General features: G+C 51.0%; 1 protein-coding gene across 7 annotated transcripts; it reads right to left on the reverse strand.

The window, feature by feature from the left end:
* Positions 1-485: 485 nt before the first annotated feature.
* On the reverse strand, positions 486-27,397 carry SLC6A12 (solute carrier family 6 member 12). Of its 7 annotated transcripts, XM_086714356.1 has the most exons (17): positions 27,276-27,397; positions 26,743-26,845; positions 24,790-24,874; positions 22,447-22,723; positions 16,378-16,512; positions 13,218-13,358; positions 12,311-12,398; positions 11,203-11,335; positions 9,616-9,750; positions 7,769-7,872; positions 7,329-7,453; positions 6,805-6,917; positions 6,208-6,345; positions 5,393-5,495; positions 3,444-3,544; positions 2,565-2,735; positions 486-1,410 (listed from the first exon to the last, which is right to left on the reverse strand). In XM_086714356.1, exons 4-17 carry the CDS (start codon positions 22,658-22,660, stop codon positions 1,267-1,269), a joined length of 1,845 nt encoding a protein of 614 aa, XP_086570482.1. In that variant the 5' UTR covers positions 22,661-22,723; positions 24,790-24,874; positions 26,743-26,845; positions 27,276-27,397; the 3' UTR covers positions 486-1,266. The 7 variants fall into 7 exon arrangements, with proteins under 7 accessions (XP_086570482.1, XP_086570483.1, XP_086570485.1 ...); XM_086714357.1 differs by lacking the exon at positions 26,743-26,845 and having other exon boundaries at positions 27,276-27,390; XM_086714359.1 differs by lacking the exon at positions 27,276-27,397 and having other exon boundaries at positions 7,329-7,423; positions 26,743-27,069.

Raw genomic sequence — 27,397 nt, forward strand, 5'->3', positions numbered from 1 at the left:
GGGGAAAGGAGCGTCCCAAACACAACACCTCTCTCTCTGTGGGAGACCAGAGGTCTTTCAGACTCCAAGGAAGCGGGGGGAGGGGGGAAGGAGAGATGGAAAATGGCAAGAACAAAAGGATCCAGAGAGGAAATTTGGCCAGATGAGTATGGGATGGCAGAGAAAATGCCAAGGTAAGGATGCCAATCTGGGGAGAGCTGCTCACCCCTCTATAGAGGGGACCACTCTCCTTCCCACCCCAAGACAACATAACTAAACAGAAATGGGGTGAGGCAGAGAAAACTAGCACACAGTAGCAGGCAATCCATACATGCTTGTTAAATATGTATAATGGGGAAGAACACCGGCCTGAGAACAAGGACACCAGGTTTTAGGCATATCTCTGGCCCTAAGGAGCCAGAACTTGAAAGAGTCACTTTCTCTTTGGTCCTTGGTTTCCTCATCCATGAAGTCAGGAGGTTGGACAAAAAAAGCACAGTGGCAACTGGAGCACCTGGAGCACTGTATTTGAAAGGACTGTGAGGTGGGAAAGACTCAATCAGCAATGTCTGTTGCAGGCATAGGAAAGTACAGACACCCTCACCATGCATTTGCACAGTCTAGGGATCATCTCTAAGTTCTTTCCATTCCAATGCTCCATGAGTTGAGGACAACATTGCAGGAAGCATGTGGAACTAGGGCTGCAGCTAGGGACACCTTAAGACAATGATGGCTTGTGAAGGCTTGCCTCTTGGCTGTTTCTCTAGTTCCTTCCCCATGGACTGACTCCAGAACACTAAGCCTAATGAAGCACCCCTCTAATGGAATGTCAGAATCCAATAGTGTGTTTGTTGTCACTTCCAACATGGTGTGTTCCATTGGGCTCTCCAAGCCAAAGCATGATACATATTCCCATCAGTGCTACCCTCCCAATGCACAAATATAGTAAGCTGTAACATCCCCAGATACAGGAACATCCCTACAGTGGGAGTTCCACACAGTGTAATATGTTAGAATCAGATGGTGGACTCAAAAAAGACCACCCTCCTTTATAAATAAGAAGGTGTGTTCCAACAGTATGGCGTGGTGCAGTGGGACCGCCTCTAGCCCACCAGAAGGAGCTGCCCTCACTGAGGAGAGAGCAGCGTGGCCTCTAGCCGGGGGCACCCATGAACATCACAGAGGTGCTCAGCAGGACTGTGGTAAGGGACAGAGGCAAAGGCTGTTTGCTGTAGTGGCCCTGACAGAGGTTCCTGGCTCAATGGCCACTTGGCTGCTGGCCACGTCCTACAAGTGGGTCTCCTTCTCCCCAATGATTAGTCCTTCCTTTGTTGGGGAAGGCCCACAGTCCTGGCTGGTACCACGGTCCAGACACAGGTGTTGCTTGGGCTGCGGGAGGCTGGGGTCGGGGGTGGTGAGCTGTTGCAGGCGCTGTGGAGAGAAGAAGGAACGAGTGGGTGCTACCGGTGAGAAAGACAAAGCTGTTTCATCCTGGTTGTATCCCCAGGGCCTGGTACAGAGCCAGGCACACTGGGGGCAGCCAGCACGATATGAGTAAATACATGAATAAATATTTTGAGAAGAGAGAAGAGACGATCAATCCCGTGGCGATTAAGAGCATGAATGGGCTGGGTTCTAGTCCCAGCTATGTTACTACCTATGCAACTTTTAGGCAACCCATTTAACCCCTCTGTGCCTTATCTGTAAAACGAAGATAATAATAGTACACAGCTCATAGTATAGTGCCTGGCACAGGGTCAGTTGATCAATAAGTGCCTATTATTTTTTATGAGGAGCAGTACTACTATTATTACTGTTATTGGTGCCATCTTCTTCCCCTCCTTCTTGCCTTGAATGCAGATGTGATGACTGGAATGATGACAACCTTCTTGTGACCATGAAGTGGTAAGCATGATGATAAAAAGACGTGCTCAGGATGGAGGTGCAGAAATAGAGGAAGAGTTTGGCCCTAACAACTTCTTTTCAGCAGCTGAATCAAACACCAGCAGCACCCATCTCTGGTCTCTTGATGTAAAAAGAAAATAAGCCTATTTGCTTATTGCAGGTCGGGTTTTCTGTTACTTGTAGGCCAGATAGATTTCTGCAAGTGTAATGTCTTTGTGGAGCATGCGCTATCCCCTTTTGGGAAGGCATGTCTTAAACTCTAAACAGGGAGCTTTTGCCCATGCCTCCCCAGGCAGAATTAAGAAAAGAAATCAGGAATGAACCATGATAGCTGGTTATTAATTTCCTGGGAGAAAGGAATTTGTGCCCTATAAATCTCTGTCTGGGCACCTTGAAGTTCTTATTGTGACTCAGTTTCCTCCATAAGCATTTGACAGTGTACCCATGGTCAACCTGCCCACATGATTGGCTGGAGGTCAGATTCTGAAGGTCTAGGACTCTAGGTCTTTTGAGTGTTTCTGGAAATGAAGCCATTGGACTGGTCTTCAAAGACCCTTCTCTTTGAGATTTCATCAGACCAAAGAGCTGTCCCACACTCAGAGCTGCGCCCTGCCCATCGTGCCCTGCCTGCAACCTCACTCTGCAACCCCCTTTAATATATCACTTCCCCTGGCCCCTACCTTCTTGAAGGAACCCTGGGTCTTCAGAAGGGTGATGATGATGAACAGAGGGACGCAGACCATGGAGGACAGAGCCAAGAACCAGCCGATGGAGTAGCCCCAAGGAGGGTACACATAGATGTTGTTGTATTTGAGAGGTGTGTACTTGCTCAAGGAGAAGAGGAAGGTGGCCTGGAAAGAGGGAGAGGTGGATGCAGATTAGACAGAGAGCCCTTGAAATCCTCTCTTTAGCTGCTTAAATATCCAGTGACAGAGGACAAGTAAAATACACTGAAGTGGGGGCGCCTGGGTGTCTCAGGTGGTTAAGCATCCAACTCTTGATTTTAGTTCAGGTCACGATCTCAGTCATAAGATCGAGCCCTGCATTGGGCTCAGCGTGGAGTGAGGAGCCTGCTTGGTTCCTCTCTCTTTCACTCTCTCTCTCTCTCTCAAATAAATCAACTTAAAAGAATACACAGATAGATAAATAAATACACTGAGGTGCTTCAATGAGGTAGAATAGTAAAAGCCATTACAAGCTGTGGGCCAAGGCATCACTCCATGGAGGGCTGAGACAGGAGGTGGGGGGGGGGGGGGGAGGGAGGAGGAGCCCTGAGCAGGCAGACAGAAAGAGACCATAACTGGGAAGTCTGGCGGCTGGATGGAGGCGCTATGAGAAAGGAAGGGAGCAGAAACTGGAGGGTAATGATGGTAAAGCAGAGAGATGAAATGGTCCCAGGAAGGAAGGGCAGGAGAACCAACCCAGAAGTGGAAATGGACCAGCCTCCCAAGGTAACTGGACAGGCAGGAAAAGAGCCCCAGAACCCGGGCATCCTGTTCCTTGTCCCCGAGTCTTCTGGATGTAGGAGGAGATATAGGGGTAGTTGGGTGGGTACATACCAGGCAAAGTCCAGGGGTCAGAAAGAGCCAGGAGATCTTCACCAAGGGCCATGGCCGGTAGCCAATCATGTCTTCAACGTTGTCATAGAACCGATCTGCCCCTGCCCAGGTGGGAGGGGAGTGTGAGAACAGGAGGAAGGGAAGAACTCACGGTATCTGGGAAGGACTCACCTGGCTTTGCACTCTTCCCCCTACCCTATGAGGGGAAACCGGATCCAGGCACGTGAATGAAATGGGTCCCTGGCACCCCAACCACAAGGCAGGGAGCGAGGAGGAAGAAGGGGCTGCCACCAAAAAGCCAGGTGCCCTTGAGAGAGTCACCTAACCTCCCAGTTAAATCCTTTGGCCCCTTGTCTAGGAATGAAGACCCTACTAACCACAGAGGTGGGTGTGAGCCTAAAATGGGCACAATGACTGTGCAAACGCTCACTTATATATGCCTCAGATATGACTTCAGTTTCAAGTCAAAACAGCAAAGTTCCCACTGTTCCAAGCATAGCATGCTGAACTCACATAAGGCCAGAAAGCCTCTGGGAATGGAACAACAGTCTAGATTTGACACTCTGGAGGAGCCACTCTGTGTTCTTAGAAAATCTTGCTAAGAGGCTCGCTTTGTGTTTGTGGAAACACTGACTGGATTTGTTTACTGTCCTTCTGTTTCCACGTTTGCTCCAGATCCAGATCCAGCCAGTCTCCCAAGAAGAAAAGGACCGCTGATTGGGAAAGACAGTTGGAGGGCCCCCTAGCCCTTCCTCAGAAAAAAAAAAAAAAAAAAAGGAACTTTCCGCTGATCACTGATGGGTATGAAATGCCACCATTAGGGAGTCATTCCTTTGGCTTCTAAATTTTTCCCCCAGTTAAAAACCAGATGTTACTAGGAAGGAGTAACATACTAAGGTTTCTCAGCTACTTATACCTTTCTGTGATTGAGTTTATCAGATCTTCTTTGAGAACAAGTTCTGAGGAGCAGTAGGGGAAAATCAGAAAGACATCAGATGCTTGAGGTGAGAAGACAGGTGACCTGTCCCAGGAAAGGAAAGGACACCAAAAAAGAAGGCCTAGGGTAGCAAAATAAAAACCTTCCCGTGGCTTTCCTACCTATGCCCACTACACGGCACCCACCTACCCTCTCTGCCCTGAGCCTTGTTACACTAGCAATGTGTTCCCCCCCAACCTGGTGCAGTGGAGTCAGATGGTTTGGGTATGATGATGCCTCCCCCACTTACTCTCTGTGTGAGCTCAGGCAAGAGACCTACCTCTCTGAGCCTCACCTCCCCTGCACAGGCTGTTGTGTGGGTTGAGAGAGAATGTATGATACAATCATCACGTTGCTTGGCATTCAGCAGTGCACGGACTCCATGCATAAAGATTTCTCCTCTATTGTCATCAGGCACAACAATGGCATGGATGTCACAGCACTCAGCACCATTGGCCAGTTGCCCCAGCACTGAGGGGGGTCAGGGAGGTTGAGGGCAGTCAATGGAAGGCAGAACTCACTTTAGTTTAAGAAAGAAATGCATAACAGCCACAACAAAAAAAGCTACCTCAAAAACGTGGGAACGAGTTTTCTGTTCCTGGAAGTATTCAAGCAAGGTCTGGGTGGTAACCTAGAAAGGGAGTGTGGGAATGTGTGGAGGCTCAGACTACGTGGCCCTGAAGATCTCTTCTGACTAGGACTCCCACTGATGAAGTGCCTCCAGCAGTTTCCGCATCAAGAAAACGGCACACTGTTGTTTCTGATTCCTCTCACTAGTGCAGGAAATCAGTTTTGTCCTTACCGCAGCTCTGTCTGCCACAATGAGAAATGCCTGGGTTCCCAGAGGCGGACAAAGTTCCCAGAGAAAAGAACCAGGGCAGCAACACCAAGACCTATAGACACCAGAGGGCTGGCACACCCCGCCTCTCACAACCTTAGGGGTAGGCTCTCCCCACCTCCCCCCTCCACTTACCATACACCCAGCTGATGCAGATCACTTCAAACACTGCCAAGAAGAGCAGGCATATGCCACTGGAAGCGTAATAATCAAACAGCTGGAAGATATACATCCCGCCCTGCAGAGAGGCAGGGAGAGCTGGGCCTTGGCCAATGGGGGAGGGAACCCGCTCCTCAGGGACAGGGCGCACACCCATCTGGGCACACATCCTGCTCGGCCCATGGGAAATTGTTCCTTGCATCTGAAGGCAGTTTGGCCAGGCAAGACAGGACCTTCATTTAACATCGGGACAACAACCTGACAGCTACGGGGACACTGGGAACTGCCTGCCCGGGATCGTATCTCCTAGAAGTTGGCCCCACCTCACTCTGAGAGTGCTCCGCTCCCCTCTCCAGGCCCAAAGGACAGCCAGGGCCAGACACTTACTGTGTTCTTGGAGAAGGTCCCTCTCTTTCCTGTGGGGTTGGGTGGGTGGCAGAAGGTAAGCCTGAAGCTGCACCCACCTTCTTTAATATGAGGAGGGGAATCTGGCTAAGAAGGGCATTCCTGACAATGTCATTGGACCAGCTGGATCCAACCATGCCTGAAACCAAATATCCCTAGACTTTGCAGTTTCCTGGCCCCCCCAAGGCTCCCTTTTCTGCTTAAGCTAGCTTGCATTTGGTGTCCGTCACCCGACACGGAAAGACAGCTAACTAACACAGGTAGGTTCTGCCTCGTGGTCCCCACAACCTTGCTGTGAGGAAGGTGGGCTCTGAGAAGGGTCACCAGTGCACCCCACGGCTCCCTCAGCCTGGAGCCCCGCCTGCAGGCCACCCCCCTCTGCTCACCTCCGTGACCAGGAAGAGCCCTAGCAGGTAGCACACGATGGCAATGGTGAGAATGAGAAGTTCTCGCCTCCCGCTCTTCCGGAGCTGACCGGGGAACATGTCCACAGAGGCTGTCACCAGGCACTCCACACAGACAAACTGCAGGCAGGAGGGAAGCCGGGGTGAGAGGCACCGCCTGCCCATGGGCCTTGCCTGGCGTGGCCTTGCCCTGGCCGCCTCGCACCCCACTCACCCGTGCTGATGCACAGGAGCGCAGGAAGGGGCACAGGGGCAGAAACAGGGTGGCCAGCCCTGCCCTCAGCCGTATCTCTACAACCGAGGGTCCCAGCAGTGAGGGTTGGAGGGGGAGATATGTTCCATCCCCAGGATGGGGGGCGGGGCTGTGGGGGGAGAAAGCAGGTGGCCCCCCTCACAGAAGAAGGTCTTGAGGCCAAGGGTCACCCAACCAACTGCAAGGACAAACCCTGGAAAGTGGAGTGGGGCTTGGAATGTAGGTCAGGGGAAAAGGAGTTGGGGGGGGGGGGAGGGAAAGCCCAGAACCTCAGAAGCTGGCAAGAGGGTCACCAGGGCAGGGAGGGTCGGGGTGGGGTGACGAACCTGGCTGTCCAGCCCTAGGAAGATGAGCATGATGAAGAAAAGGCAGGACCACAGCTGGGATAAGGGCATCATAGTCACCGCCTTGGGGAACGCGATGAAGGCTAGACCAGGACCTGCAGGCACACAGCACAGTCAGGAGAGCTCCTGGCTCTCACTGCCCTGGCGAAGAGCCTTCTCCCAAGACACTGTGTGTGTGGAGGGGCAGGGGGAAGGGGGAAAGCGTTTAGAGGAGTGGTTCAAGAGATCAGGGTAGTTTCACCCCTTACTCTGCTCTCTGGTTCTGGGGAGTTGGCTGTGCATTGGTTCATCCATTTATCCATCCCTGCACACAACCGTGGGGCTACCCGCCCTCAGTGCCCTCCCCCACCTCCTTCCCTCCCATGAGAAGGCCCAAGCTCTGCCCCCAGAGGCTGAAAAGTTCTCATAAGCCAGCTGCTGGGACTCCGGCCTGGGACCCTGTAGGAGGGATCTGTGTTCCCTGACCCCCCTTCCCCTCAGGGCCCAGACAGCAAAGTGGTACCTACCAGACTCGGCCACTTCAGAGATGGGCATCCCCTGCTCCTGGGCCATGAAGCCCAGGATGGAGAAGACCACGAACCCGGCCGCGAAGCTGGTGGCGCTGTTGAGGAAGCAGAGGGCGATGCAGTCCCTGCGGGGCGGGGCCAATGCAGAGGAACCAGGAAGGAAAATGAGGAAGAAATCCATCAAGGGAGGGGAGATCCAAAGACAGCAAGCGGGGAGAGGAGAGGGAACAGGAAGGCAAAATATGCGAGAGGAGAGAAATGGAAGAGAGAATGGGCGAAAGACCACGGTCACGTAGTGGAAGGTGAGAGAAGAACGTGAGGAAGAAAGAAGAGGAGGGAAGGAAGACACTGAGTCTGCAAGATGAAGCTGATTCCCCGACCTCACTGCAGGCAGGTCTGGTGCCCCGGGGTCCCGCAGCGTCCCCGCCGCCCAGCCCTACCTGTAGCAGTTGTTGTGGTACTTGTTGTAGCTGCCCAGGGCTGTCAGGCACCCCTGGCAGATGGCGAAGGAGAAGAAGATCTGGGTGCCCGCATCCATCCACACCTACGTGAGACCCCAAGAAAGTGGCAGAGGGAGTGGGAGGGTGCCCGCCCATCACCCCTCAGCCCCAGCGGGCCCCCCTGGGTGTGCCCTCAGAGTTGCTTATTCCCCACTCTCTGCTCACAATCTCTTCACTGGCAGGCCAGGTTTAAATTTGCCTCTTTTGGGGGAGAGGCTCCTGGATGGCTCAGTCGGTTGAGCATTCAACTTCAGCTCAGGTCATAATCTCATGGTTCCTGAGTTCAAGGCCCACATCTGGCTCTGTGCTGATAGCTTAGAGCCTGCTTTAGATTCTGTGTCTCCTTCTCTCTCTGCCCCTCCCCAACTCTCTGTCTCTCTCTCAAAAATAAATAAACATTAAAAAAAATTTTTTTTTAAGTAAATTTTCCTCTGGGGGCACTTCGTAGGCACCAAGTACTTGAATTTCTCAGGTGGAGTGGCGGTGCCCCGAGAAGGCAAAGCCTACCTGCAGGGCAGAACTGAGAGCACCTGGCTCATTCAACAAGTGCCACGGGCCACTTCATTAAAATATAAAGAAAAACACCACCAGGACTCCACGGGGAGGGGGTGCAAAGAATGCGCTCAGACAAGTCCTAGAGGAGGAAATACAAATGGCCAGTAAATCTGTGGGAAAATGTCCAGCCTCACAGCAGTAAAAAATAAAAAAAAAATTAAGACAACAAAATGATACTATTTTGATCTATCAAATTACCAAAGGTTAAATTATTATCGAATCTCTCATGGGCCCTGCAGAAAAAAGGGTGCCCTCCAATACTGGGGGAGAAAGTCCACGTTTCTCTAAAGCCAGTACATTTCAAGAACCTTAAAAGCACATGCTCTTTGACTTAGTGATTCCAGGGCTGACTGCCGTCAGGAAATAATCAGAGAGGTGGCAAGAGATTTAAATATGGGGTGTCCAATGCAGCTGTATATACGATCATAAAAAACTACATGACCTTAAATGTCCAAGAATCAGAGATTGAGAAAGTGAGGACCCCCACCCCAGGGGTGAGCGTTCAGAGGACACGGGGCCTTGTCTGCTTTGCCCACTGCCCCACTCCATGGTCAGAGAGCCACCTGGCACTGAACGGGTCCTCAGTACACTTTGGGTGAATAAGTGACCGAATGGATGATGGATGGAGGACATATTATGCAAGGATTTAAAATGACTTCTACAAATGAATGTGATAGCATGAAAAATGCTTACAGTGGAATTTAAATGAAAAAAGATGCATCTCTCTGTATATAAATATCTCAAATACATTAAAACAAAGATACACAACACCAACTAGAAAAAGAGTTGGAAGGAAATATACTAAAATGCTCATAGAGATGATACCTGAGTGGTGGGATTACAAGACACCTTTATCTAATTTTTCTCCAGTGGGGATATATTGCCTTTAATCTTTTTTTTAAATGTTTATTTATTTTTGACAGAGAGAGAGACAGAGCATGAGGGGGGGAGGGGCAGAGAGAGAGGGAGACACAGAATCCCAAGCAGGCTCCAGGCTCCGAGCTGTCAGCACAGAGCCTGCTGCGGGGCTCAAACTCAGACCGCGAGATCATGACCTGAGCTGAAGTCAGACGCTCAACCGACTGAGCCACCCAGGCGCCCCTTTTTAATTTTTTTGCAGGGGGGAATATATTGCCTTTAAACCAAGAGAAAAGCAACTACAGATTTTCAAAAGTACAGCTCTGGTTTGGAGTGGGAGGCATCTGGGAAAGGGTCCCCAGCACAACCCCTACCTGGGGGTCCTTGAGGCGAAGCAAATCTGGCTTCAGGTAATAGATGACACCCTCGTAGGCTCCCGGAAGGGTGATGCCTCGGATCAGTAGGATGATCAGCATCAGGTAGGGAAATGTGGCTGTGAAATAAACAACCTGGAGGGGAAGCAGGGCCAGGTCACTGCTGTTGGGGACACAGCTGCCAGGAGGTACCAGGGAGTCTGCAGTGGTCCTCCTGTCACCCCCTCCTCAGGCAGCATGAGTCACACCCAGCTCAGGGTCCGACACCTTCTTAGAGATGCTGAGAGCGTGTGAGCACCTGTCTTCCTTTACACATTCCAGTGGGTCTTAGGTGCCCTGGCAGGCAGACTGTGAGATATACATCAGCAGGGCAAAGAGGGAACAAAGACAGGGAGGGGTACAAGCTTGCAGCCATAACATTTCGAAGACTATTTTAGAATCCAGGGGCGCCTGGGTGGCTCAGTCGGTTGAGCGTCTGACTTCAGCTCAGGTCACGATCTCCCAGTTCATGAGTTCGCGCCCCACATCGGGCATCCTCTGTCCATCACCCACCCCTGTCCCTCCCCCACTCACTCTCTCTGTTTGTCTCAAAAATAAATAAGCGTAGAAAAAAAAAATAGAATCCAGAATCTGTTCTCTCTTAATCCCTCACCCTAGCTGGTCTCCCTATGCCCCTGGTGAGTGTGGGATGTGGTGAGGGAGGGGAGCAGATCGCCGCAATGACCTGTGGCAAAACTTAGACTGCACTTTTCCAGGCTTAGGGTTGGGCAAGCAGCAGTGGCCTGAGCTCTGGGACATGGAGACACTCAGATGGGTCTACTCAGCCCCTGACCAAGTTTAGCTCCTTAACCCACGGGGATGGCAATATCTGTGTTATTATCACTATTTCTAGTTTTATTATAATTACAACAATCCATGGAAAGGCAAGGCTGCCCCCCAAGAACAGGCTAATCAGAGAAGTCAGCATCCCGTCTACTCCTGGCTTTAAAAAGCATGAGGCATCCACCTCAGATTCCCTGGGTTGAAAATAAGTGTTCAAGTCTGAACTCTCTCAACACATACAATAAGCCACTCTTATCCATTCTTGGCTTAAACCCCCGTGATTATTGGAAACTCACCACCTCAAAGATAGTTCTGTGTGCTAGTTCTTACCAAACATTGTCTTGTTGTGTTGTTAGGTGCAAACAGCAAGTCATAAAAGTGTATGATCCTAATTGTGTAATATACACACATAATAGATACAGATATACACAAGCATACTTAAAAAGGAAACTAGAAGGCAATACAGCAAAACATTAACAGGGATTAGTAGATCCAAACTGCCACCATGCTGGCTCCAACAGTGATTAGGGGGACTTTTATGCTTCTCAATTTGCTCTGCATGTTTCTTATGTAAACAGGTCTTTTAAAGTAATATTGAAAGAGAAAGTCTTTCCTTGTGCTGAGCTAAACTCTTCCTACCATTTTCCCCTGCTCTCACCATGCCTCTCCCCTAAACTACTCTTTCAGTTCTCCAGAGGGACTCTGTGAGTGTCTCCATGGATTCTGGGGGCTGCAGAGAGCTTACCAGGAGCCAGAACACCTCACCTTGCCAGTGGACTTGACCCCTTTCCAGATGCAGAAGTAGCAGATGACCCAGGCGAGCAGGAGGCACAGGGCCAGCTCCCAACGCAGGGCCCCCAGGTCATGGATGCCTGAGGTGATGCCCAAAACACGTCTCCTGAGGATGGAAAAAATGAATAACCAGGTGAAAGGCTACAGGGGCACAAATCGCCTTTGTCTTCAAGTCTCTTGATTCTTAGAGCTGACCCCACACATCTCAGGTTCCAGGCTTCCCCACCCCATCCCCCTGCACCTCCCCTATGGCCATGCCATGTTCCCACCTGTAGTCTGTATGCCCCTGGCCGTTAGAAGACCAAATCACGTAATCCCATAGGTATCTTTGTCTTTCTAACCATCCAGCTTTCTCTGTTGTACAGAGAGATAGAGATAGAGAGAGAGAGAGAGAGAGAGAGTGAGGGTGGTAAATAATAAATGGATAAGTAGATGGAGAGTAGATATTCAGGTTGATGCACAACTACATGGGTATCAAACAGAGGGGCTGAATGTGTTTTAGTACCTAAAGGGTGTAGGGAGTAGTGGAAATGTGTGTGCGTAAGCATTGGTGGACATGTGTGAGGTTTGGGTGACATGGGGTCGTAAATGTGTGAGAGTGTAGGTAGACACATGTGAGTGTTGGTAAATAAGTGTGGGTTTTAGGTAAGAGTGAGGGTGCAGGTATACTTGTGTCAGAACGAAGGTGGACACGTGGGCATGGGCAGATGTAAGGGTGTAGTCAGGGGAAGGGTGGAGGTGTGAGTATAGTGTTTGCCAGTTTTTGCAGTACAAATGCTTCCTCCTTGGCCAGTTTCAAGCCACCAATATGACACATCACTGAACACAAAGCTGGGGAGCAATGTGCACAACCAGCTCTCCTTAGCTGGGACAGACTATTTGCCGTGCACCTGTGGACACGTGTGGGTTGATGTGAGTGTTCCCTCATGGCTCAGTGATGTGCGAGGTGGGGGTGGGAGGTGGGTAAGTGCTGAAAAGCATGCACAGAAAGGCTTGAGCTTGTACTCCGAGTCCCAGACCTCAGACATCCAAATTTCCTGCTTGGGGCCCTTAGCACATGGCATCCAAGCCCAGGACCTACTCCCAGAATTCCATGACAGGTGAAGTGAAGTTCTCAGACGGGGTCGCTGTGCGGGCTCCTGAATGGTTCATAAAGTCCACGCAATGCTCTGTTGGGAACAAGGGGTGGGGCGGGAGGCTGTGCATCAGCTGGGGACCAGATGGGGAGAGATGCCCTCACATCCTAGTCCCTCCAACCCTCTGACCTTGCAGCCCAGCAGTCCCCATGATTCCCAGTCCCAAGAGCTTCCCCTGGAGCCCCCATTTCCCAGGAGTTAGCCACTCAAGTGGTTCATGGGACCATGTGCCTCCCTCCTCATGTGCCTCACACTGCTCTTGTTCCAGTGAATCTGGCTGTTTCTCTGGCCACCCCGCCCACCAACCTCTGACACAGACCTCGGATCCCCTCTGCCCCTATAACTTGCTCACTCTCTCTCCACTCAGCAGATGAATGGACTGAGTTCTTGGGCTTGCTCTTCCCCCCACATGGCTTATGCTCACATTTTGGGTCCTTCTCATCCTTCAGGCCTCAGCTAGCTCTTTCCCTCCCACTGCTGTATAGTTTCTGCAATGTTTCTTTCACCCATTGCAATTTGTGATTGTTTTATTAACTTGTCTCTATCACTAGACCACACACTCAAGGAGGGCTGGGGCCACGTTGCCAGTGCTCACCCTTGGATCTCTAGCACCTGGCACAGAGGGAGTGAGGATAACCCCCTGCAGTTATATAAAACATTCACAGTCTTGTTGGATTTTTGGTTCTCCTAATGGGAACCTAGCCTAGGCTCCCACAAAACTGCACCAGAGGCCACAGAACTTGGCTTTGAGGCAAGTTATACCATGTGCTCTGTCATTGTTCGCCATCACCAGCCACCACAGGCCCAACCCCTAAGGAGAGGCCCCCTCCCAGGGGCTGAAATGATGGATACCTGTGTTCCAGGTATTGGTACAGGTTGTCCAGGGCAGCTCAGAGGTAAAGGAGCTGAACAGGTAGAAGAGAGCCCAGGCGAGGATGATGATGTAGTAGATGTTCAGGTAGGACTCAATGACCACCGACGCCAGACCAATGCCTTCAGGAGTAGGGCAGGCATGGGGAGCAACAAATAGAATCAGAGATCAATGTTAGCCCAACAAAGTCACATAGAAGCTGCCAGCTGTGGCTAGAAGGACATTGGGTACTAAACGAACAGAACACCCGTGGTTTGCTTGTTGGCCTCAGAAGCCATTTACAGCATATTTTTCTTTTTAAATTTATTTTTATTTTTTAATGTTTTTAAATTTATTTTTGAGAGAAAGACAGAGCACGAGAAGGGAAGGGGCAGAGAGAGAGAGGGAGACACAGAATCTGAAGCAGGCTCCAGGCTCTGAGCTGTCAGCACAGCCCCACGCGGGGCTCGAACTCACGAACCATGAGATCATGACCTGAGCGGAAGTCAGACGCTCAACCTCCTGGGACACCCAGATGCCCACAGCATATTTTTCTAAGTAAGAAAAGCAGGTTACAGAATACCATCTCAGGCATTCTTCCACTTTTGCAATATATATTTGAATGTATACCTTTTTTTTTTTTTTTTTTTTTTTTTCTGATGAGATAAAGTCTGGAAGGATTGTCATCCAAAAGTTAACGGTGGTGGTCTATCTAGGTGATAGGATTTCAGCTCATTTTTTAAAGTTTGTTTGTTTTTTACCTTTTGTCCATCTGCATTTTCTAGTTTTTCTGTGACAATCATGCATTACTTGTAAAATAAAAAGTGCAAAACCAAAAGATAAGTGCAAAAACCAAAAGAAACCAGCAAGGAAAAAAGAAAGGAGAAGTGGTCGCTGACTGTCAAGAACTCTGGAGCGTGAGTCAGTCTCCACACGCCACCTCGCTGCAGAGTGCGGGGCCAGAGTGTTGGCAGAGGCGTTCTCACACCCAGGAGCAGCCTGGAGGCTGGCTGTGGCTCCCTATCGGGGGGGGGGGAGGTACCAAAGGGCAGGCACAGTCACCCCCACCCAGCCCGTCTGCTCCTGCAAACGTGGGATCTTTGCCACAGTAATTTTAAAAGTAGCACGTTGCCAGGGAGGCTCTTAGTCCCGAGGTGTGAAACCTGGGCAGAGGACAGATCACAGGCCTGTTTGTCCTGAGTCCTGAGTCCTCGCCCGGGCTCAAGAACGACTTAAGGAAGGCCAGCTCATCCCCAGGGCAGGTTGGAGAATCAATGCTGACTGTCAACAATACCACCCCTTGGCCAGGCAAGCCCACCCCGATTGTCTATTCCCGCTGGCCTGGCAAACTCGACCAGAGGCCATCCGTGTTTTCCTGCATCTGGGTCCCTGCAGAGCATCCAGACACTGGGGGACGGGAGCCCTAAAGTGGCCGTGGCCAGGGCAACTTGGTCCTCGGGAGGGGCAGTGGCTGGGGCTGCTGATGGTGAGGAGGGTCCCCCGGGGGAGCCGGTGGTGGGGATATTCAGAGCGTGCCCACGGACGCCCACACACCCAAACAAGGGGCCACTGTGCGGCCACTCGCCCTCCGGAACGCACTGTGCTCCCACCACCCGCCCCGTAAACACCGACCTGACCCTGGAGAAGGCAGGGCGCCAGGCTGGGGAGGGGAGGTGCCCCTTCTCTGAGAGGAAGAAGCTTGTGCCTGTGTGCAAATTGAAGAGGGAGGGTGGGCGAGCACAGGGTGTGCCCAGGCTCCCTGGAAGGTGAACTGTGGGCTGGGTACAGTTAGGCAGGTGGCAGGCAGGCAGTAAGCAGCCTGGACCCTCCCACCAACATAGGTGCACACACCTTGAGTGAGCCTTTCCCTGAGACCCCAGGCCTTGGAGTCTCTTCAGCTTGGAAAAGACAGAAGGAGCAGCAATCGCTCCCCACAACCCCCATCCAATGCTTAGTCTGCTCCCCCTGTCTGTGGTGACTCCCTTGGAGAGTTAGTACATGCGTGCCAGAGAGGCCGGCCCCTGTTTTGGACACCCAGGGGCTCGCGTGGACCTTGGGATAGAGCCCAACTGGCTGGGACAGTAGGCTGCTCTGGGGTCTGGAGCAGAGCACTGAGAAACTCTGTGCTCCGGCTGAGGCCACAGCACTCCTGGAGCAGCCAGAACTCATGAGTAGAAATGCATGTGGGCCAAGCTTCCCCCTGCCCCAGCCGCTCACTGCTGCCGCTACAGGGGCCCCATGGACACCCAAGAGGGATCAGTACCAGACCAGCCTTGTACCCCAACCAAACCCCCAGTCAGTGGTCAGGGACCCGGCCTGCTCAGGAACCAGTGTTTCTCTACCATGCTCACCCCCGTCCAGCCTACCAAGCTGGGCAGCAACCCCAGATAGCCTAGTCCCTGGGCTCCCTTAGGGACTGACATGAGGGAAAGAGTCCTCTCCTCATTTCAAATATGCAAGAAACCTCTCGGAGACCAGGATTGGGTTTCCCACTGGCCCCCAGGGGACTGGTCCAATCAGTTAAAGATGGTGTCAGGGAGGGACACTCCAAACTGCTCACACTAGTGCCAGCAACTCCATAGAGGGAACAGGAACTGTCCCTAACATAATCCCGAACACAAGAAATAGCATGAATTTGCAGCTCAGGGAGGCCTGGGTTCAAATCCTTAGCGAATGACCTCATTTTCTCATATACAAATAACTAAGAGAGTTATTACTGGAGGATTCAATGAGGAAATGCATGTAAAGCGCTTACATGAGCCCTAACACATAGCAGGGCTGAGCAGATGTTAGACGACATCATCTTCATCATCATGACTATTGTTATGTACTCTGGGACCACGCCATGTACCCAGGAACAGCTTTCCAGGAAGCCAAGGAAGATGAAGCTCAGGATTCCTCACTTGCAAGGACCCCTTCCAAGGCTCCTCATCTGAAGTTTCACTTGCAATTTTGTGCTTTCTTGAGGAATGCCTTCCTCCCCAGCATCTATAAGCTTTGGGCCCCACAAAGTCTGGCGACACTTCCTGGGTCGTCCACAGCACTTAGCACGGGATGAGAGGAGATGACTAGGAAGCGGTGGCCCCAAAGGAAGGGGAATGGGGTGACGGAGGGATAGAGGCCCTTGGGGGCCCTGGTAGGTGGGCAAAAGGGAACACTCACCCTGGAGAAGGGGGCAGATCTTCCTCCAGGCTGTCACGCTCCCTTGGCTGGTGTACTGGCCCAACGCCACCTCCAAGAAGAACACTGGGATGCCACAGGTGAAGAAGAAGATGAAATAGGGGATGAAGAAGGCTCCTGTGGAAGAAGGAGGCAGGAGCTGAGCCCTCAGTCCTCGGAGACCTGTGCCCCAGTGCTCGTCACCCTCCTCACCCTCCCAGGGGCCCAAGTTGGCTTCCTCCCATCTGCTGGCAGGGACAGGCAGAAATTTTCCAGTCTGAGCCCCACTCAGGATAGGAAAGGCCTTTGAAGAAAAATGAGTAAAAATTTAGGTGGAAATCCTAACAGACGCACTATTTATTTTCTCAGTGTGCTTCACAAACTCAGTCAGTTTATTATTTTTGGAACAAAAACATGTGTTCTGTATAATTTGATATGCTTATTAAATTATCAAGTTTGTTACATGTTAGAGAAAAACAAACAAAAACACCTTGGAAAAATTATTTTCCCTCTAATAATTTTCAGAGGGTTTTTTTTCCCCTCCACCAGGCTCTGGTCTGAACTGGGGTCTTAGCAGACAAGGCCCTTCCTCTGCTCAGGCAGATTCCCGGGCACTGGGGTTTCAGTAGCCATGTGATAAAGCACTGACCTACAGGCCCCCATAGGAGGCCAGGCCTAAAAATCATCTGATAAATTATGGAATTTGAAGATAACCCTAAGCCATCAGTGCCCACTTCAGTCACTAAGATAGTGACCTCACCTCAGAAGTGTATCTGTGGGTGAATGGAATATTGTTTACTGTACAATAATAACACTTAGCACCTATTTGCTGCTTACTGTATATAAGGCATTCTTTTTTAAAAATTTTTTAATGTTTATTTATTTTTGAAAGAGAGAGAGAGAGAGAGAATGTGAGCAGGGGAGCGGCAGAGAGGGAGGGAGACACAGAATCCAAAGCAGCCTCCAGGCTCTGAGCTGTCAGCGCGAATTCACAATCCATGAGATCATGACCTGAGCCGACGTTGGACGCCCAACCAACTGAGGCACCCAGGTGTCTTTGTAAGGCATTCTTGTACATGCCTCACCAGCATCAAAATCCTCAACAAAGCCACCTCCTGTGGGGTAGGTACTATTGTTATCCCCATTTTACAGATGGGAAAACTAAGACACAGATGAGGAAACTGAGACGCAAACCCAGCTGGTCTGATCCTGAGTCTGTGCTCTTTTTTTTTTTTTTTAAGAGAAAGAGAAAGAGCTCAAGTGTGAGCAGTGGAGAGGGGAAGAGGGTAGGGGAGCTCAAGTATGAGTAGGGGAGAGGGGCAGAGAGAGAGAGAGAGAGAGAGAGAGAGAGAGAATTTCAAGCAGGCTCCACAATCAGCATGGAGCCCAATGAGAAGCTCAATCCCACAACCCTGGGATCATGGCCTGAGCTGAAATCGAGAGTCAGAGACTCAACCGACTGAGCCACCCAGGCACCCCGAGCCTGTGCTTTTAACCACTGCATCATAAGACCTCTCAAGTAATCCACTTTACTTTGTAGACAAAATAGAAAGTGCAAAGGGAAAAAGCATTGTACACCTTTTCAGTTTTTTATACACACACACACACACAAACACATACTTCTTTTTTTGCAAAAGTGAGAACCTACTATAATCACTTGATAACCATTTAAAAACACATCAAGAACCTATTATATCAATAAATACATATGTCATAATTTTAATGGCTATATAGTATTCTGCCTTATGCATCTACCCTAGTTTATTCCATCAGTACTCTCACTGACATTTTTGGTTGTTTTATTGGAAACTCTGCTGTGATCCGTTGTCCACAGCCTTGTGCACTTGCCTAATTTGCTCCTCAGTATAAGTTTCCAGTAGACAAATTTGTAGGTCAGAGGGTATGCATATTTTTTTTGCTTTTTTTGTGGTAAAATATATATAACATGAATTTTACTTTTTAACCATTTTTAAGTGTACAGTTTCATGGCATTAAGTACATTCACATTATTATCCAACCATCACCACCATCAATTTCCAGAACCTTCTTACCCAACCCAATCTGAAATTCTGTAGCCGTTAAATAGGAACTCCTTGTTCTCTGCCTCTCCCCAGCCCCTGGTAACCACGATTCTACTTTTTCTCTGTGAATTGCTATTCTAGACACCTCATAAAGAGGGATCATACAGTGCTTGTGCCCTCAAGGTTTATCCATGCCATTTTAAGGCTGAACAGTATTCCCTCTTGTGTATATACCACATGTTTGTCTATTTGTCCATTGAGGGACATTTGGGTGGATTTCCACCTTTGGGGTTTGAACATTTTTTTAAGGTCTTTGACGTGCATTTCCAAATCGCCCTCCCAGACTCTCATACCAATCTGTGCTGCCAGTAGCGATATGTGAGAGTGAGACAGAAGGATTTGCGAGTCTTCTGGGCCCTACAGAACCATAACAGCCAGTAACTCTGTGAGTCCTGACGTCTTTTTTAACCCCAGGTTTGCCGGTACATCCTGAGTACTGCTGGAACATTCCTCAACCCAGTGCTGGTACCATCACTGACTCCAGTTTATGTGGCTTAGGTGGCTGAGGGGCAGCGTTCAGAAGTGTTTGGGCTGGGGGCTCTCCCAGAGGGCACTTTCCCAAAGTCTGGTCTGTGGCGGCCTGTGACCCATGGACCCCTTCTGCTGGCTTGTGTGGAGGCCCTTCTCTCTACTGAAGGAGACAGTCTCAGCTCTACCCTTGGCATGTAGACTTCAGCCTCACGGAAACTGGGGAGAGCTCAGGAGGCCTGGAGATGGGCCGCCGTCAGCCTGAGTCCACCCAGAAGGGCAGTGAGGGCCTGGGCCATGGGCAGCAGTGAGAGGAGGTTGGTCCTGGACCGCCTGGATGGTTCCTCCATCCTTGGCTTTCTCCCTGGGTTTCCAACGAACTATCACTGCAAACACACTCCCCTCTAATGAACTTCTGAGAATCCTCACCTGGGGAGATTGCCCTGGCCCACATTTCTCTTGGCATCTGCCCAGACTCTGGGCACCAGAGGCCTGATGATGCCCCACAGGAATCTGTGAAGACAGGATAACTTGAGACGTGTTTATAATCTCCCTCCCTCTGCTCTAAGGTAGGCCTTATTACCTCTGCCAAGCACACACTCCTGAACCACTGAGTTTCCATTGTCATCTGGAAACTCAGAATTCATAAAATTCTCTCTCCGAGTGAACCATTTTTTGAAGATGATCTAGTTTAGTGACTCCCTGCTTTTTTGTGACCAAAGACATTATTATACCAATAACATTGTTTCTTATCCCTTTGGAAAGATTTTTCTCTACAAAACTATTTATTAACTAATAATAATTATCTATTAAGCAATAATAATTGATTCATTTAGCAGTAAAAACTATATTTAACTGCCGACTGAGAATTATGGTCAGCTTGAGATAAACCCTATTATCGCAATGAGTTAGTGCAATTGTAAAAGCCTAAAGCAATGAGTTGACATTTGAGTTGGTCTGTGAAGTCATGTCCCCCACACAGATCCATTATCAAGTTGTCTGCAATGAGGAACATGTGTTACTACTTTCCTAGACCCCCACACACCAGTGACCTCAGATTGGGACCTTTGATCTGGCTCAGCGTCTCTTGTTAAAGGTGAGGGAAACACGCCAGGGCCGGCGGAGGGGTGGGCAGTGTGCCTCCTCCAGGTACTTAGGTTGGGGCAGAGCTCAAGTGAGGACACAAGGGACAGAAATGAACACAGACCCTGGCCAGGAAATGCAGTCTGGTTCTGCCTCTTCGCAGATGACCCAGGCTCAGCCCAGCGTCACTGCACACTGGCACAGGTGCTTGTCTCCCCAGGCCGCCCCACAGTACAGAGGCCACAGCCACAGTGCAGCCACCAGGTGGGACGAGGCAGCGTGGGCCCTGGAACCCGAAAACCTGTCTCCTTTTCGGACGGCAGGGAGAGGATGCGGGAGCCTGCGAAGCAGGCTACCAGCTACCAGCTGGTTCTACGGTCTTGGGCAAATCGCTAAACATTCTGAGCCTCCACGTGCTCTATGAGATGAGGGCTCAGCCTAAGTCCTCTTTAGCTGGAGCATTAACGCCCTGTGTGTCCGTGAAACTGGCCTAGGACGGTTCAGTTCGTGAGTTCAAGCCCCACATCCGGTTCTCTGCTGTCACCGCAGAGCTAGCTTTAGATCCTCTGGCCCACTCTCTCCCTGCCCCGCCCCTGCTCATGCTCTCTCTCTCTTTCTCTGGCTCGCTCCCTCTCTCTTTTTCTCTCTCAAAAATAAACATTAAAAAAAAGAAAAGAAAAGAAGCAAGTTCTTCTTGCTTCCCCTGATCTCTGGCCAGGATTCATCCCCCACTCCCAGGCCTGGCTCCATATCCCTGACCTGCCAGGAAACCCCAACGCTATTTCTTTGGAGCCATTAGTTCAAGCAGCTTGTAATAATAACTGTAAGTTTTGAAACACAGAACAAGTTACATAGTAGATACTCAGTAAATACTTGTCAAATTAAATATGAATCGTGTTTAGAAGGATTTTCTAAACAATGATTATCTTTAAATAGGAATGTTTCTTCTTTTTACCCTTCTGGAATGTTTCTAATTTCACAATATACATATGCGATTTGCACAAGAAGAATAAAGATATTTTCAAAAGGGAAAGATGAATCTGTCCAGTCACAGGGGCGCCTGGGTGGCTCAGTCGGCTAAGTGTCCAACTCTTGATTTCAGCTCAGGTCATGATCTCACGGTTCATGGGTTTGAGCCCTGAATCAGGCTCTGTGCTGGTAGCACAGTTCCTGCTTGGGATTCTCTGTGTCCCTCTCTCTCTCTGTCCCTTCCCCCGCTCACTCTCTATCTCTCTTTCAAAATAAATAAAAATTAAAAACTTAAAAAAAAAAGAATCTCTCCAGTCACAAATAAATTCATATAAATGAATTCTTCCATTTGTATGAAAATTCCAAGTAGGTAAATCTATAGCCACAGAAAGTAGATTAGTTGTCACCAAGGGTTGGCAGGGACACGGAATACAGTGACTGCATATGGCTTCGGGGCTTCTTTCTGGAATGATGAAAATGTTCTAAAATCAATTGTGGTGATGGTTGCACAGTTCTGTGAATACGCTAAAACCATTTAACTGTACACGTAAAAAGATTAATCTGGCCCCTTCCCACCATGCCCCTACTCATTTTTATTACCAGTGCTGAAAAATAAAATGTTCCTTCAATTAAAAAAATCATAAACAAGGTAATATCACCTCTCTGATCAAATTCTTCTACAGTTCCCATCTCACTCAGAGCAGAGGCTACAAGATGTGGGCCCTGTTACCTCTCTGATCCCTTCCCCTACTCTTGCCCCCATCTGTCTCTGCCCTCCTCTTCAAACATGCCAGATGCACTTTCACCTCAGGACCTTTGCACTCGCTGTTTGCTCTGTTTGGAATGTTCTTCACCTGAGAACTGTCCATACAATTCACTCCTTTACCTCCTTCAAGTCTTTCCTCAAATGTGACCTCCTCAGCTAAAGCTTTGCAGGTCACCTTGCTCCACATTTTCAACCCCACCCCCTCCCCACCGATGACCCAGCTTTGCCCCACCCCTTCCCTGCTTTGCTTCTCACCGTTCCACAACTCGCCATTCAACATACCACGCATTTTACTTGTTTGTCTGTCATCTGCCACCTTGCACTAGGAATATGTTCTGTTTTGTATCTAGAACACTGCCTGGCCCAGGGTAGGTCCACAGTAACAGGTCGAATGAACGAATCCTATCAGCCACTGACACTGTCCAGAATAATGAAGGATTGTTAGTAGTGTATCTTACTAAACACTCAGATTCCTTGGTCCTGCCCATTACCTCGATTAACCTTCACCGGAGCCCTGGGAGGCACCATCCCTATTTCACAGAGGAAGACCCTGAGGCGGAACTAGAACTCAGACCCAAGCCCTCCAAACTCCATTCCAGCCTCCTTCTGGTTTACCGCATCGCCAGGCAGGAGGCGCCCAGGTGGGCCCTGCCTGGCAGTCAAGGCACGGCTCTCCCCACCACGCCTACCTCAAAGTGAACTCACCACCTCCATTTTTGTAGCAGAGATAGGGAAACCTCCAGACATTGCCCAGCCCAATGATCTCCCCGGCCACTGACAGCACAAACTCCATCTTGTTGGTCCATTGGCCCCGATCCTTCACCTGGTCCTCGCCTTCCTGGTCCAGCTTCTCTCCCTCCTCAGGGAGCCAGGAGACCACAGGAGGCCCGTCCTCGGGGACTTCCATTTTTCTGTCCATAGCCACGGGGTAGATGGGGGGGCCGCCGAGCCGGGAGCGGGCAGGATGGGGAGACAGGCGCGCCTGGTGGGAGGACAAGGGGTGAGCCGTGTAACCCCAGTGCGTGCCCCGCCACCCCTGCTTTCTCCATCCTCGTCTTTTGTCATCCGTATAACATTGCTGTAATATCTCATATGGTTGCAATATTGTTTAATATTGTCGGACTGTTGATTTTCTTCCCGAACTCTCAAGGACTTTTACACCTGAAGTTACACTTTGCTCTCATAACTCAGAGACCAAATAGGGAGCCAATCTTAGTTTGTCCATTTTGCAGATGGAAAAACCCAGGCCTCGAGAGATGAAGACCACGCAGGAGTGGACTGGGAGGAAAGGGCTCGGGGTCTTTTATTCTGAGTCCCTTTTGAGCTTTACAGCCAGCCACCATGCGCGCTGGGCCCACCTGCCCAGCTCCACAGGGTCCACTGAGTGGCACCAGCCCAGCCTCCGGCCTCCAGCCCAGGAGGGATCGAAGCCTGCCAGGGGTGATAGGAGGTCAAAGGGCAAGTGTGGCTTAGGTGACTGCATGGTCTTCCCCTAGCGGTTGTGTGCTCACTCCTGTGCCAGGTCATTGATCGGCTCAGGGTAAACATGGGAGCCAGCTAGCCCTGGGTGTCTGATTGGGAGGGAAGGAGAAGGTGGGGCCTCTGAGCAAGGCCAGGTGAGACCCGGAATCGGCACCAGAACCAAGTACCTACAGCCTTCGAGGGAAACCTGGCTCCTTTTCTCTCCGGCATACCTCTGTCCTGAGAACACGCAAGGGGTCCTGTTGGGAGATCCCAGGGCGAGACTCACTTGGGTAGTGGTCATCTCCAGGTCAAGGTGGCCCCTCGTGGGAGACCCAGAAGTGGCTGCCCATGACAGCGGGTCACTGCTCTTCCTCAGTCCCTGCTCCCCTAAAGAGCCCAAAGCTCCCTGAACCGCCAGAAAAATGACGTGGTCGTTCTCAGCTTTACTCTGTGCCTGTCATCATCCGTTTGTCAACCCCCGGGAGATAAATTGCAGCACTGCGGTGTTGTCCTGGAATCCGTGTTTGCCTTCCCCTCCCTCCCCTACACACAGCTGCCCTGAGGCCACCTCCGCCTTGGCTCCCAGTGAGCTGCCAAGAGGAGGTGCCCGGGCTCCAGAGGGAAGCGCCCACCCACTGCCCCTCACCTCCAGGGGCGCTGGGGGAATCAAAGTGACCAGAAGCTACCAAGTGCTCCATGCTTCTCCAAGGCTCTAGACAAACACAAGGGATTCTTTTTACTAAAAGAAGTGTCTGTGTTTATTTGTTGGTCCTTTTAACCCAGGCAACAGCCCAAGCCCAAGTCAGTTAGAAAGGCGTGGCAGGAGCCATTTGAGGTTATGGAAATTTTTGAAGGTGACTTCGAGGGTACAGGTTATCCCAGGAATGGGAAAGCCTGGCAGGGGGAAATTCTGGTATGGGGACTCAGAGGGTTCCACTGCAATCGCAGCCCAGGACAGGAGATGAGGAGAAGCACCCAGTGGAAATCAGAGGTCTTGGGCCTCTGGTGTCAGGGAGGAGGGAAGGGAGGAGGAAGGAAGGGAGGAAGAGGAGAGGGAGGAGGGGAAGAAAGCTCCCAGGTTCAGAGGAGACTGTCAGACCTCAGGTGGCGGGGGGGGGGGGGGTTTGCTTTGAGAGCCAGAGTGTCAGGTTGGAAAAACAGGGCAGTCTGGCCCCAGGGGGAAAAGTTGGCGGGTACCTGAACGAACTGTAGATGCTGTTACATAACTGGGGTTAGGGCACCCTGACCAATGGCCCCCAATTCATTATCAAACAAATGAATGGATGAGTGGAGGAATAAATGAATGAATTCAAAAATGTTAATGGAAAAGCACCAGACATGAAACCCAAGTTCTAGTCCAGACCTAGCCAATAATAATATTAACAAAAGTTAACGTTGTGCCAAAAACATACACTTCTTTGTGTACGTTACTGAATTTCATCTTCATTAAAATCTTTGACGTAGGTATTACTGTTAACTCCATTTTATAAATGAGGAATTGAAGCTCAGAGAGGTTAAGGAACAGGACTTGACACCCACCAGGTGTTCAGGAAAACTATTTTTGAATGATTTGAATAAACTTACCAATACACTAAGCGGTGGAGCTGAGTCTCTAACTTGCTGTGTGACCTTAGGCAAATCACACCTCCTCTCTGGGCTTTAAGTCTCCCTGGAAGAGAGAATGATCCCTGTTCAACAAGGGCATTGGGAGGGTGGGGAGTAAAAATAAGATCCATGAAAGACAAGGAGAGATTTTTGCCTTTGCCTGACCAAGTACCAAGTACCAAGAGCTATAGTGTAGCTCAGCTCAGGGTGAGCCCGAGCACACAGGTCACCAAGGGGGTGGTCAAGGGACAAGCCTTACTTCGCAGACCAAAAGCAGCTATTCCAGGGCCCAGCTGTCCTGGACAGTTGAAGGAGGGGAGACCTGCTGGGGCAAAGGAGTAAACGGAGGGAAAACCAGAGGCGAGTGCAGGATGAGGAAGCAAATCTGAGAGCCCGGCTCGGGCACAAGGTTTGGGTTGTACCGGGATGGGGGAAGGGAGACAAGAGAACATACATTGATGAGCTGATAATGACATTTTTTTTTTAATGTTTAAAGGTTACTGGGAAGATCATAATTTGTGTGTTAGAATGAAAAACCGGAATGGCAGAATGAAAGCAAGAGCATGTGAGAAGGAAAGCTGGCCTAGAGCCACGGCAAAGCCAAGGGGAAACAGGCTGACAGTGCAGCAAGTGCGATTCAAGTTAGACTCAGGGAAGAAGTGTCCAGGAGGATGTCAGACACAAAAACAAGCCGTACAGAGCTCTCCTTCTGGGGTGACTTTTAAGAAGCCAAGAGGATGGCACGCCCCACCTTTCCGCCTCCCTCACCCCGTCCCCACGGTACCCTTCTACCCGCCCCCCCGCTGTGTGCTAGGAATAAACAACGGTGTCATCCACAGTTGAGATGCCTTCCAGAGATCCCCCCCTTCCCAAGGGTCCACCCGTTTCGGTCAGCTCTCCAGCCGCTCGCACCACCTTCCCACCCCCGCTAAGCTGGAGCAGGGCACGGGGCACGGATTGGAGCTCACCGCACATCCATGCCCTCCAGAAGCAAAGACACCTACACCCACACTGGGCTCAGTCTGCCCATCGAGGAAATCTTCAAGAGGCCTAGCAAGTCCAGAATTAACCGTGTTCAGGAGCTGGGCATGAAGACAGAGGCCTGGCCGGGGGCTAGCGGAGGAGCAGACAGGTGGGGAAATGCCGCCCCCCGTGTGCCGCCGGGATCCCAGTGCAGCCCATCACCCTCCCGGGCCAGCCCCGGCTACGGGGGCAAATGGGATGCCCCAGCCCCTGCTGCAGCCCACACCCACATACCAGTTCCTTTTTCCGTACACACACTGGTGCCGTTCCCGTCACGTCCCTTTGCACACACATACCTGTGTGCATGGCACCAAAACCTGACTCCGTCTAGTCCTTCACACCCTGTGGGCTGCTCGCTTCAGCTGGTGGCCGCCTGCACCTCCCGGCGGCTCCCTCGTTGCCCTTCCCTGGCACAAGCATGCTCATGCCTCCCCGGCACCCCGAGCTGAGGCTGCTTCCTCCTTCTGGGAGACAGTTGGCTCCCTGCTTGCCCTGCCCCACCTGTGGGGGAGGGCAGAAACCCCTCATCTGCGTGGCTAATTGCAGGTCATGGGCCCTCAGGAATGCCCAAGCTTTCTCCTGTCTGCTCTCCCTTCCCACATCGCTGGGCACTGTCTGCTTCCCCTCCCTGTCAGTCAGGTGACCACCCCTCTCTCCCCGCTTATCTGGGGCCAGCCCCCGATCTCTGTACTTTCCCAGGATGGTCCCTGAGCATGGTTTGGGGAAGCTGGGGTGATGCCCCTTGTCCTAAGAGTCCCAAGCATCAGACTTTCCTCCAGTCCCAGGTTTTTGTACCACAGACACACACACTTCTGCAAAGCTTTGCCACCTGGGACTCAGCCCTCCAGCCCCTCTGAGGCACCTCTAAGGCACTGCGAAGGCACATCCAGTCCTCCACTTCCTGCTCACCTCAGTCCCGATCTCCGCTCCCGTGGTCAGCTCAGCTCCATGCCTTGGGTCCCCAGGACAGTCCCGGGGAAGCGGCTTGCAAGAATACCCAGAAAGACAGGACCTGAGAGGGAAACTGTCCACCTCTTCTCCTTCCCTTTTCCTCCCAGCTCAGAATCCCGTCCAAGTTGTCCTGGGACTCCCAGACAGAAAGCAGCTCTGTGTGTGTGTGTGTGTGTGTGTGTGTGTGTGTGTGTGTGCACGCACTCACACACACCAGTGTATTGGGAAGTGAAGGGACAGAGAAATACCACAAGCAACAGGAGGGACTGAAGCCAAAAGTTTGTGCACCAGGATTACAACATCCGACTTCAGGAAGCCAAGTCCTCTGTCCCCAGCCCCCCACCCCCATCTCTCTCCTGCTGTGGGCTACCCCCCCCCCAGCCCTCCTAGTGGGTGCTGTCCCAAGACGGTCCCTCCAGACCAGCTCAGAGACTCATACCCAATCTCATCTCCCTCCTTTCTTTCGTCCCTCCCGCCTTCCCCCTTCTCACCGTGCCCCTCCAGCACCAGCAACTTCTGAGGGAAGAAATGAAGATGTACAGGTCAGGGAGCAGCCTTCTCTCGCCAGAGGAGTAGGATGGGAGCCACCAACCCCACGGTGGAAACTGACAAC

Source organism: Puma concolor, chromosome B4, assembly GCF_028749965.1.
Source record: "Puma concolor isolate L17-30 chromosome B4, mPumCon1.1.hap2, whole genome shotgun sequence".
NCBI classification, from domain to species: domain Eukaryota; kingdom Metazoa; phylum Chordata; class Mammalia; order Carnivora; family Felidae; genus Puma; species Puma concolor.